This window comes from Lathyrus oleraceus, chromosome 6 (genome assembly GCF_024323335.1).
Source record: "Lathyrus oleraceus cultivar Zhongwan6 chromosome 6, CAAS_Psat_ZW6_1.0, whole genome shotgun sequence".
Taxonomy (NCBI): Eukaryota; Viridiplantae; Streptophyta; class Magnoliopsida; order Fabales; family Fabaceae; genus Lathyrus; species Lathyrus oleraceus.
The window spans coordinates 45,810,980-45,824,140 of record NC_066584.1 but is presented as its reverse complement, the minus strand read 5'-3'; the positions used below and the strand labels follow the sequence as shown (position 1 = coordinate 45,824,140).

Here is a 13,161-nt window from a genome sequence, read left to right as displayed (position 1 = left end):
GGGAACAACCCCCGCACTCCGGCGCTGCAATGAACAACAATTCTCCTCCTTACTTTATTTAGAATAGTGGTCGACCCCTCGGGAGTTACATTCGTAACTTAATGTTATGTTCAAGTTCACACGGTGATATTATATCCAAGAGTACTACCCTGTACGTAGTCTATGTCTGGGGAGCATACTTGACAGTAGATAGACACAGGCGGTAGATAGGTCCCCCGCTTCGATTCCTGGCCCGTTAGCATCTCCGATCCGAGATAAGGGATTACTCCGTTAGGTCTTTTCGGTCCAGGGCCGGCCGGTAATGGACCTACTTACCTTGCTTGTGGACCAGTTGCGGAGCTAACCCTTGTTTTATGGGTTTGGCGGTTGCTACCAAGACGATTTCTTTATGCCCATCAAAGGACCTCGAGATGCTAATTCACGAAAAACGATACGAGAAATTCGAAAGAACTCATATACGGAACGAGGGCAACCCGTGGAAATACATTGGTTTCTTACTCGTGCAAAGGAACTATTTATTGGCAACTTGGACAACTTATAACGAAGTTTGTCCTGCATATCACTAGGAAGATCGGAATCTTTACAAAAGGCTTTATAAAGCTTTCGTCTCAATTCATATTTAGCCGCGAGCAATCTGCGTTTGTGATCTCGTATATTTCGCTTCTCCGACATCTCTTACTGAGTTTCTCCCTCATCTTTTTGCAAAAAGCCGCTCCACGGTGGTAAAGTCTCATGTTGTGTGTTGGCCGAAGTTACAATAGTAACATTGAACCCTCGAATATGTTCGAAGATATCGAAATGATCTTCCAAATCCGGGGAGAATTCGTAAAACTCCGTTTCCATCGAGAATTGAATAGAGTTTTCCCGTATTTCGACCGGAGAATCTAACAGAGACATTACTGTCGATATTCTGACCGAAAAATTAGACATTCCATGCCCTCGGAGAGTGCTTTGTCGTGCTAGGTCACTGACATATCCTTTGTCTTTTTTTGACCCCAAGAATGGATTGGATCGAAACGACTTTCCTGTCGAACCCCTTTGTGTCTGTATGAATTTCTGACCGCGCGGAATCTCCATAGCCAATTTTCCATTTATTATTATTAAATCATAGGGTGCCTTAGGTACTAATCTTATTTCACACGATCCAGGAACTTCCATAACGTTGGCGTGATTCAGTTTGAGCAACGGATCCTGACGTGATACATCTCTGTAATGAAAATTGAGTGGAAACATAGTGATTGATTGAGACAAAAAAATTCCCTCTAGACAGAAAGAGAGTCTTTCCTGCACGGAGTAGTGAATAACTATAGAGAGATGTGTTTGGTTGTTGACCAACAGAAAGGATGCATGGGAAAAAGCTATCAAAAATACTCAGATGGATAGAAAAAAGAGGAAAGCAATCCATGAACGCTAAAAAAAGGGCCATTCATGGATTCTATTTCTTTGATTATTGCATTAAAATAGGGACTAGTCGACCCACGGTCGGTCAAATCCCTATGAATATATGAAAGCTTCTTACAACGATAATTAACTGACTGCCCCATGGTGGCTGTTAAATAGGAGTCGACTCCCTTCTGAATGTCCTCATCTGTTATTTGATTTCCCGGTAAAAGGGACTTTTTCATTTCAATTATAATGGATTCCTGCTTTATTAAGGCATTTCGGTAGCTCACATCTAGGGACTTATCTTCGCGTAATGACTCAATATTACGCAATTCACTGCTAAAATCCCGGACAGCCCGATCCTCCCCTTCTGAAGCTGAAGGACCAGGCTGATCTTGGTTTTCGTGAAATACAGGCAGAGCCCCCTCTGGGGAAGGAGGTTGATTGAACCCCCCAGACATTCCTCCAGATGAAGAGGGGTAGAATTGTGCCACAGCTCTAACGAGGTCTTCCATGAAGACATAATCTAGTTCCATTATTCCTCGTGAGAGAACAAGACTAAAGAATAATCTAGTAAAAAAAATAAAAGGTATTTCCCTCTATTGGTAATTTTCCTAATAAGTGGTAGATTACTAAAAAATGTGAAAACTGAAGTGTTGCGAAAGACTGGGATGGGAAACAAAACGGAATGTACCGGATTTTTAGCACGTGCAACCATCAAACTAGAGACCAAAGCGGGGCTCGACAAAACAGAAAGTATCATGGTACCCTTAGTCCAAAAAGCCTTCCCTCCAGACAGAAAGAGAGTCTTTCCTGCACGGAGTAGTGAATAACTATAGAGAGTTGTGCTTGGTTGTTGACCAAAGAAAAAGCATGAAAATAGAGCCTACCACTTTTTCTCGTTAATAATGTTACAAGCAACAACAATAAAATAAGCTCTTGGATGCATGCCCCTATCTCCCACCCATCGTCCTGATCTTGGCTTGAAGTATCCAAGTAGCGCTAAAACGAAAAAGCGAACTATTGGAATTATTGTCTTGGGCTTAGCCCTCTTTTACACCAACTCAATAACAAGCGCCGAACAAGGATGAAAGAAATAACATTACTAATCAAAATTGATTCATTCAACCATTCATATTACGTTACGGCAATCCTACACGTCTTCCGTGCAAACAGGATACCGCGGTCAATGCTGTAAATAGACCTAGCATCATGCCATCAGAGCTCAATTCAAGCAGGAATCGGCCGGTATCGAGCAGTCGCAATTCCTTGCTTCGTGGCCCCGTTAGCTGTTAGCTGGCTAAGAAAGACTTACGTAAAGAGGCATTCCGAGCCTGGAATGTGGATGAATAAGAAACCTTTTAATATCACCGGATAGCAGAAAGATTTTTTGTTCGCTTGGCTAATATAAGGGAAATAGACGCCTGTTGAGATGGCTTATAAATATGTCAGAAGATCTCTTTGGCCTGCGGTCGGGAGCTTGAGAGTTATATGCCTTGACCAGTCAGACTGTGTGTGGATTATTGGCATCTATCAAATCTTGTCACCCCGCTTCTCTATAAAGGAAAAAAAGGGAGGAATCCCGTCCGCCTACGTATTATTCTGACCAATATGGTCAGATCCTTTTTTGAGAAAAAATCTAAAGACTAGCGTTGCTGACGAGATTGATTAGTGCCGCACTTTGACACCTTAACTGCTTCCCGGTACGGAAATAGCTGCCCCATAGAAGATAGGCTTTATTTCACGTAGCTGACTTTACCGTCAGCTTAATTTGAATAGTTTTTCACTATGTTCGCAGGCAAGTGAGACGATCCATCAATGCCCTTATCTGCTTCGAAAGAACCGGTGTCATCCAAACGAAGAGGTGGCAATTGGATCAATAATAGCTGAAACTTCTACTGTACAGGGTTCGGCTTGCCCAACTGTCCAAGCTCAAGGGAGATCTATTTTTTAATATAGAAAGCAGACTCAAGGTGCGAAGTAGTTTTCATCATGAGGAGTCGTAGGGCGAAAGGAGTAGAAAGATATGAATTCCTACAAAGAGGAAGGGGTCGAATGCTATAGGTAATGCATATGATATGGAGGGAGAAAGCCTTTAGCTTTTATTCAGTTTTTATGTGTCGGCTAAATTTCATTTTTACTTGAAGGCACCTCTATTATAATAACCGCCTGCCTAGCAACATCTTTTCTGGGTAAGTGACTCTCCTATTCCGGAGAAAGAGCCCCACCCCAATTCGGTTCGGATTCGAACCGATGTTGCCTATTTATTAGGGCTTCAAGAGCGTGACTCTTCTTTATTTATATAAACCATTTTTCAGTCTAGTTTGCACAAGGCATGCAAGCGAGGCCTATGTGGAAGAAAGAAGTCAAGTTCAACAAAAGAGAGAAAGCACACGCGACACACTGACTATATCGACAAATCAAAGTAGTGGTCATGAATATACATCGGCGTTGCCTACGCGGTCTTGGGAAATGGTTGCTTGTCAATCAACATCTATTTTCCCTTATCGAGAAACATCAATCTTGTCCCGTATTGCGCGACGGAAGGCTACACAATCAGCTGTGGCGTGACTATTACTGGCATGAAACTAGCATATGGGTTTCTGTCCCTTTAGTGCGTCTAACTGGACTTGATGCTCTGGGGACCCAACTAACCCGACTTTTTCCAAGCAATCATAGATCTCATCGGCCTTTGAGACATCGTACGTGAAGTCACGTGGCCGATTGCCAAATTTTCCTGCAGTCCGCTCCATATCAGGCTTGTTTAGCATGGCAGCCTGATTGGGTGGAGCTTGCTTAGTGATCTTGATCTCCGCCACCATTGCATCAAGTCCGACTTTTCGCAGCAAGCGCTCGTGGCGAGTGACCTTGATAGCCAAGTCACAGAGATCATTGAATTGCTGGAGCGCAGTGTAGTTTTCTTCGCTGGGCTCAAGGTTCGTGATCAAGATCGATAACATGGCTACGAGCTCTTTCCTTACTCAGAAGAGAGCCCAACCCCAAGCGGGCACGGTGGCAAGACTTTCTGGTGGGGTTTGACATGGTCCTCGAGTACAAGCCCGGGAGGACCAATCAAGTTGCCGATGCACTAAGTCGAAAGGCCGAGTTGGCATCCAACAAGTTAGAAGAGATAGCAGACATGAGCCAACTCAAAGGGGCCATCCCCGAACGCATAAGAGAGGGGTTGGAAAAGGACCCCGTAGCCCAGACCCTGCTGAAAAACGTGAGAAGCTTCAGTTAGAAGTTCCGCTCGAGTAGAACGGTTGTTGGTGCTCTATTTCATATCCTCCTCCTGTTGGTTGGTGAGTTACCTCTTCCCTTCCTTTCCATTTAATCTCTGACAAAACCTACCTTTCAAACAACAAGAGGACCCCTATAAAGCCCCTAGTTGCCATAAGGAAGCTCTTTGTTATGAAGAAGCCACAAATAAGAGGAAAATTAGGGTCTAAAGCATATAGGGGTTGGCTACGGGCGGCATCCTATAGCTATAACATTATGCGTGTGTAGATCCTTGACAACACAAAGGAAGTTGGAATAAAGATGGCATAGCTTTGGCGGTCATCGCAAAGGTGTCCTACCAATATTTTTTTTGAGAGATGAGACAAATGCAGCCGGATTGCTCGTCATATGATGGGTAGCCCCACTGCAACATGGGTGGTATAGTCTTTTCCTTATTGTGTGGAAGATTCGAGTTTGGAATCGCCGTCGAGGTTTCATGGTGTAAGAATGGACTTAATTCACCTGAGAGAGTTGTGCTTTTCTTTTTGAAACTAGGGTCAGTGGTGAGAAGGCCGAGAAAGTGGTTAAAACCGTCATCGCATCGGTTGGAACCTCAAGGTGGGATTTTTGTCCTGTGGAAGAGCAAAGATATATCAGTGGATGTCCTTCAGGATGACTCTCAGTTCGTTCATATGAAGGTAGTTCAGGAGAAGAAGAGTGAGTGCTTATTGATTGCTCTCTATGCGAAACCTATGCAGAGTCTGAAAGCCTGGCTCTGGAAGCAAGTTCTTCGGATGTGGGAAGTTTAAAGATTGAAAGCAAAATCATTGATCTTGGGTACATAGGCTCTCAGTTTACATGGCGAGGCAAAAGTCTCCAGGGTTCAGTCGTGTGTATTAGAGCTTAGATAGAGCTATGTTTAAGATTTACAGTAGTAAGCAGCCAAAATTAGATTTACAGTCTGTCGCTTTTGACCACTCGGCCACTCTCCCCTTCCCGAGCCGAGGCCCCGGTTCTAAGAAGGAGGGAAAAAAACCCGAAATAAAGCTTATTTATTTTGGGAACTAATACTATTTTTTAGCTTAGCTAGCGTTCCGCTAGTTATTTAGTCAGTTCATAACAATCTTTGTACAAAGGGAAAAGCTTCTACGACAGCTCCCCCTAGTCGCTTCTGGCGAAGCTGCGAGTTCATGAGCAAGTGAATGAATGAACGAGCCATGTTCCTCAACTAAAAAAGGGAGTAAGAAATAGAAAAAAAACACAATAAACTTCCCTTGATGTCCCACGATTCTTCTAGTTTAGAAACTCAGGGGAGGGACAGGGGTCGCTAGGTCAGAAAAGCGATAACTCAAAATTCTCCGCAAGTAGGATTTGAACCTACGACCAGTCAGTTAACAGCCGACCGCTCTACCACTGAGCTACTGAGGAACAACGGACTTAAGTTAAGGAAGCCGACTCTCGTTCTTTGGACACCAACCTATGACCGAACAAAAAAAGGTTCGTCACTCTTTTTCACATACACCGGGAGAAAGGGTTACGATAGCAAGCCCTTCCTCGGCCGGAGAACCTCCAGGACAAGGGTTACGAGAAAGTGTTTAGCAGAACCCGATTGATATCCTCACTTGATAAGGGGGTAATATTCTTAATGAAGATCTATGACCATAGGAACCTTGCAACCTTAGAGTCACCTCGTTTGCTGTGTGGAAAACAATGAGAAACATCTTGAAATTAGTACATGGACTCAATTGGAACCACCTGATTTCATATACCTATCATACATTCATTGCATATTCCTTGCATTCATATTAATTACATTCATAAAACTTAGCATGTGCTTTTATTTTTTAGGGAATCTAAGTACTAAAGTTGTGATCATTCAGAATTGTAATGAGTTCCAAGATGACTACCATTAGTGAAGAAGCCTCTGTCAGAGACTATGGGAAGATATTGGGTTTATTAACTGTAAAAGTGATTGTAGGAGCTCTCGTTTCCCTGGACAGTTCTATTACCCTTCTCTCTGTTGCTTCATATTCCAAGACTTCTAGTTGGCCCAAAATGTGGGGAATTTGAAAGAATTGTGGAAAGATACTTGAAGGATCATAGCTCCTTTGCTAGAATAGGAGAGACACATTCTCCATAGATGATCGCAATAGCTTTAAGTCTTCTAGTGAAGGATGTAGTAGAGAGCCTTGAAGTCAAAGGGGTTACACATGGGTTATCCAGAAAGTCCTTAGAAGTCAAAGCTTGGGAATTAGAGAAGGCAACAAATTGGAAAGCATTCAACATCGTCTTGGCCTTATTGATTTATGGAGTTGTCTTGTTCCCAGACATCGACGAATTCATAGACTTTCCAATTATTAACATCTTCTTAGCCAAGAATCATGTTCCAGCTCTTCTCGCCAATGTTTACTATTACCATCATGTCAAACACAAGAAGAAGAAAGACATGATTATGTGTTGTGCTCCTCTACTTCACACATGGTTTATACCACACTTGCCTAGAGATGGTCCTTTCATGGAAGAAGATATCATATGGCCTTAGTGTTAGAACAAGATTTTTTCATTCCCTTAAAAGGTTTTGATGATAACAAAGTATTTGAAGAACAAAAGGGTTTCCTGACATTTTGTTTAAGCGCGCAGGATCACAAACATAAGAACTAATCCTGATTGTTAGCATATATGGAGAAGTAATGTAAAGTATGATTCTGATTGATCAAATTCTAAACTAGTTGATTGCCTCTTAAGGTATCAAACTCTGGCATCATGTCCCAGCTTTTAATGACAGCTCATACTTTGAAGGTATGAAGAGCAGATGATCCGTACGCTGATTTGAAGCAATCTTGTCTAATAAATGCTCCAAATTTTTGGACAAAGTCAACTAGGGTTTTAGTTTTGCATGGCTCAAGAAAAGTGGATGTGACGTCTTCAGACCGTTCTACCTTTTGGTATATACCTAGTACGATGAAAAATACAGAGATAAACACTATTATTCAATGGATAAAGCTTCAGACTAGAAGCAACTTTCCAACGTCTCTCTTGGCATACTTCTTTATTAAGGTTGCTATTATTCAAACCTCTAACGACTCTTTTTCTGATCTTTATAAAAGGAAGCTGAAGATTCAAAGGAAGGTTACAACATCACAACATATAGAAATATCTTAGCATAACTCTGAGCTGTTATTTGTAATTGTTATAGCATAAGATCTTAAGATTTAGTATCTTAGAAATCTTAGAAAGGTTGAAAACCTTTGTGATTGTTGTAGAACTGTTATACTTCTGATTGTATATCAATGTATAATAGTTATATTGTCTACTACACAGTTTATTTAAAGTAGAAGAAGTATCTCACCTCCGTGATTGAGCAATGAAGTCTTAAACCGAGGATTTAAGCAGGAAGTCTCATTCTAGGTAGATTGAGCAAGGAAGTCTAAAGCCGATGGTTTAAGCAGGAAGTCTCATTCTAGGTAGATTGAGAAAGGAAGTCTTGAACCATAGGGTTTAAGCAGGAAGTCTTTGAAGGAGAAGAGCGATCCAAAACGCAACGGAATTTAAAATTTCTCCTTTAATGATCCTTACGAATGGGCATGATCAGTGATAGAATCGTTACCTCTTGTGGCGATTGTAACCTTTGATGCAGATCTACGGAGCGATCACGAACGTTGAACGATGACAACGCCTCTACTCAGTCCACACGAACGGATTCCTTCAATCTCAATGTTAGCTGCTACGAATGAAGGCTTTAAGTGAGTGAGTGAGTGAGAGAGAGAGAGAGAGAGAGAGAGAGAAACAAAATTGCAACTGCACAAATGCTTCTACACAAGGGTTCTATTTATAGATCCACTTGTGTGGGTTGCAAGCTAAAAAGCCCACTCAAGTGTATGTGACCCATATCTTATAATATGCCAAAATCACTTAAGCATGTGGTACCTTACTATATTTTGTATTCTACTTAAGTACACCGTATCTTATGATGTTCTACAATTCACTTAAGGGAACCGTACATTACGGTATTCCTTAGTTACTCTATCTCTCATCAATTCGTCCTTTTGTGTGTGACCCCGTAGGTTTTCGCGGCATTGGCAATTATATTAAATCACGTATTTAACATAATAAACAGTGAGCGGTATCTAGCAACGCAACACTGCTATCCAAGACACGAAAATGTCATGTGATCTGACAAATCCTTTTGTGATAATACTTATGTGTAAAATTACCCTTTTGCCCTTATGTTTATATTGAACACAAGGCATAGACTGTGTCATCCTTGTCCAGTTCAATATTGGGCCCATAGACATTTATCCTGTTACGTAGGATGGGCAAATTCCATCTAGGTCACTCATGTCCCTTAGCATGCTTCGTGGAGTACCCATCAACTGTCTTTATGGTCATCCAGTTACGAACAATGTTTGATCAGCAATAAGGCACTCGACTCTACATCTAGGGTCCATAGTGGTTTCAGGTCGAAGGGTGATATACACCATTATCACCATGAAAATAACTTATGACACTTTGCATAACATTCTATATGGTATTCTCATAGCGGGTTAATCCAGTATAAATATTACTCTTAATATTCATACCTATGTTTAAGACTTGATAACTCCTTATCCATGATCCATGAGATGTGATCATCAGTCTATATACATAATAGTCTTAATGTTTTAATGTTATCCCACTTCACAATAAAGCTCGACTATGGATACTTGAAGAATAATGTCCTTATGTTTAATGTGATCTCATGATTAAGTCACACTTGATACATTAAACAAACTATCTATTCTAGGGACTTTATTAGACAAACATAATAAAGAAAAAGCCTTTTATTATTAATAAATAATTCGATACAAGTACCAAAAGTATTGGCCTCTAGGGCTTACACCAACAATCTTGAGCAAGGGCTTAAACAAGGAAGTCTCATTCGGGAGTGTTTGAGCAAGAAGTCTTGAGCAGTGGCTTGAGCATTTATAATCAGTTCGATTATAGTGAAAATCTCTTATTGAGGCAAGGGGACTGGACTACTCTTGGTTAAGGAGAGGAACTAGGATAATTTTCATGTGTTTCTTACATTTACTTTTGAACTTTAGTTTTCGCTGCTATTATATATATTCTGTTAACAGACTCTAAACATAGTTCAGACTCTGAATCCTTGAGTTCAGAAGCGGAACAAATTTTTAGCATACACAATTCAACCCCCCATTTCTTGTCTATTTTTCTCGCCTTCAATTGGCATCATAGCACGGTGTGTACATTAACATCTAACAGTGAGACATAAAGTATTATGAGAAATTTACTGATCTCATCATGGCTAGCACTTCCTTTGTTACTCATGGAGATTCACCTCGAGGCAGCAACAACCATAACCAAAGTACATCCAGTTATACTGCCAGACCACCAACATTCAGTGGGGATTCCACTTAATTTTAATGGTGGAATAGAAAGATGTACACTTATATCATTGGGTTGGATGATGAGTTATAGGACATCCTTGAAGATGGCATTAGATTCCAGGTTAATGGTGCTAGGACGGTGCTGATAGGAAGTCTCTCACTTCTGATCAGAAAAAGATATATAGAAAACATCATAGAGTGAGAGGCATTCTTGTTGATTCATTTCCTCATTTTGAGTATATAAAGATTATTGATAAGTCCACTGCTCAGACTATCTATAAATGTCTATGTGATACCTATGAAGGTAATCAACAAGTGGAAGAAGCTAAAGTTAATCTTGTGGTTTAGCAATATGAGTTGTTCAGAATGAAAGAGGATGTGAACATTGAATCCATGTTCTTAAGATTTCATTGTGTCTGGACTTCAGGTCTTGGTCAAGAGCTACACTACTGCAAATCATGTCAATAAGATTCTTAGGAGTCTTCGTTCCAAATATAGACCCAAAGTAACTGTTATTCAAGAAACTACAAACTTAAACTCTATAAGTCTTGAGAGTCTTGTTAACAACCTCCAAAGTCATGAAATTGAGTTAAATGAAGATGAGCCTGAAAAGCAAGTTAAAACCTTGGCTTTAAATTCTTTTGAGAGATCGGAGAGATCTTCTCAAACTAAGAAGCTCAAAGAAACTATGCATGATAAAGCTTTTGATGAAGAATATGATGATGATGATGATGATGATGATGATGATGATGATGATGATGATGATGATGAACTAGCTTTTATCATCAGAAGATTTTGACAAATGGTCATAAGGAAGACCTGATTCTTTGGTAAGAGAGATATCTTCAAAGGGTCAGGATTTGGGAGTAAAGATCAAGATGGCTATTTCAACTATAACAAGCCTGATCACTTCATTGCTAAATGTCCCGATCTCCATAGAGACAAAAGCAAGAAGGAAAACTTCAAGAAGAACAAATTCAAAGGCAAGTTCAAGAAGAATCTCATGACAACATGGGAAGAACATGGAAATGAAGGAGAAGATGAAAAAGCCAACCTCACCCTGATGGATTCAAACCTTTCAGATTCAGAATCTAAAGCGGGTTCTGATTTAGAGTTAGAAAACACAAATCAGGTATTTCCTAAACTCTCTATATCTGATTTGGGCGCTCTTTGTCACGATTTCATGGAAATATGTGAGCAGAAAACAAGACATGTGAAAATTCTAACAAAGCAACATGATCTTTTGAAAAGTAAATTAAAATTTTCTAAAGAAAAATTTGAAAAACTTGAGAAAGATCAAATTGCTTTAGCACAAGACATGTGTGGCAAAACTCTGGATAAGAATGAATTAGCTCTTCAAAATTTAATTGTATTTGGGTTCGAAAGAATCAAACTTGCTTCCATGATCTATGGAGTAAGAGCAAAAGAGAAGGCCTTGGGTATTATCAAAAGCCTTATAATCCAAGGACTTGTCTGTTGGTAAAACCATAAAATCCTTCTTCTTCAAGTACTACTAAATATGAGTGCATCTTTCTGTTTATATAGGTTTTGTATGATGTTAAAACTAGAAATTAGCGTTTATGTATATTGGACAGTATCATTCAAGTTTAGGTGTGCATTTTAGCGTTCTTGCATTAGGAAGTATGTCAACATTGTTGGTAATGATTTGGAAAAGGCTTGTGCATCAAAACATTGTGTTGTTCTGGAAAGACTGGTTTTGTGTGAAAATTTTCACACTACAGGTCGAAACATAGCTCATCTGTAAAATGCATAGGTCAACACATTTCAGGATAAGTTGATACATCAACTGCATTATTAAAGCATGTAGGCTTTGTTTTATGTGTTGACTGAACATGTCGACGTATAAGCAACACATTGCCTTGATAGGGCGACACATGCCTTTGAACAGGTAGACACATTGCTTCAATAGGTCGACACATGGCTTGTACAAGTCGACCTATTGATAAAAAAAACTTTGAAAAATTGCCTTAGTTCTCATTCCTCTTGCATTCCTTTTGCTTTCTATTGATCACATACATATAAATACCATATACATGCATCAGTCTCTAGTATGATTTCTAGAGTGAGTAAAACCTATGAATCCAGGATTTCAAAGCATCTCATCATCTTCAGTTCAATCTATGCATACCGTCATACCCCAAAATTTGCCTTCCCGTTTTCATCTTTTCACTTAACCTTGGACTTGAGATTCATCTTCATACATTCATGTTTCGTTCATTTGCATTCATTCATGTTCAAATTTGTTAATCTATAGATTCAAAGTCCAATGACTTATAAGGCTAGGGTTTGTGCATGGGTCAAACTCCTAGAATGTGATTTTCCTTTTCATCTGGTCATATTAGGAGTGAAACCCTAATTTGCTTGATCTTTAAGATGTGGATTCAACAAGACCTCATTATGGCACTCCTCAGGGCTTTCAAACCCTAAATTCTTAATCTTATGGTTATGATACCTTGAGGATACTCTTTGGGCTTTTCCTGGTTATCTAAACCCCAGTTGGGAGCTCAGACATTGAGACTTGCTTGTGGGGGTATCGTACTTGATTCAAATGTTTTTATTAAAAGACATGCCTCATGAAAACCTAATCAAGAAAGGTATGATCCTATTGTGCCTTGTGGCTTGATTTATCACCATGGGCTTGGTAGGAACCCTGATTCATTCAAGAAGGATGTTTGGCTATCATATCATGCATCATCCATCATCTACATGCCTACATGTTTGATGTTTCATCTGATTCAAACATTGCACATTCCTTTGATTTAAGTCTTTTGGTATTGGCATAAGCACTTATCCATATGTCTTAATTCATTGTGAATTAAACAGTAGTCCTTATTCCAGTTAAATCATATCTTGTTTGCATTACACATAAAAACCCTAATTCAAGATCCACAATTGACTTTGGTCAACTGTTGACTTTTTGGTCAAACAAGTTGACCAAAGTCAACCATCCATTTATAGGTCCATTTGATTGTTGCATCATTGATCATTTGCATTGTTTTCAATCTACACTTTTGTTTAGCCAATATTCAAGTTCATAACCACTTAGTCCCAAAGCATGGCATATCATTCTTTTCCATTTTGGTCCAAATTCAACCATTCAAGAATCAAACTTAAATACATTTTCTATTCAATATGTAGTTTCCATTCATAA

At 39.7% G+C, this 13,161-nt stretch overlaps 3 protein-coding genes and 1 non-coding gene across 4 annotated transcripts; all 4 read right to left on the bottom strand.

Moving 5' to 3' along the window:
- Positions 1-369: 369 nt before the first annotated feature.
- On the bottom strand, positions 370-672 carry LOC127093922 (ribosomal protein S14, mitochondrial-like). Its single transcript, XM_051032812.1, has one exon. It carries the CDS (start codon positions 670-672, stop codon positions 370-372), a length of 303 nt encoding a protein of 100 aa, XP_050888769.1.
- Positions 515-1,413, bottom strand: LOC127092852 (60S ribosomal protein L5, mitochondrial-like). Its single transcript, XM_051031744.1, has one exon. It carries the CDS (start codon positions 1,231-1,233, stop codon positions 676-678), a length of 558 nt encoding a protein of 185 aa, XP_050887701.1. The 5' UTR covers positions 1,234-1,413; the 3' UTR covers positions 515-675.
- LOC127093920 (uncharacterized mitochondrial cytochrome b-like protein AtMg00590) lies at positions 1,362-1,919 on the bottom strand. Its single transcript, XM_051032811.1, has one exon. The coding sequence runs from the start codon at positions 1,917-1,919 to the stop codon at positions 1,362-1,364; it is 558 nt and encodes a 185-aa protein (XP_050888768.1).
- A 4,039-nt stretch (positions 1,920-5,958) lies between these two features.
- On the bottom strand, positions 5,959-6,030 carry TRNAN-GUU (transfer RNA asparagine (anticodon GUU)). Its single transcript has one exon. It is a non-coding gene; the product is annotated as a tRNA-Asn (tRNA).
- Positions 6,031-13,161: the final 7,131 nt, after the last annotated feature.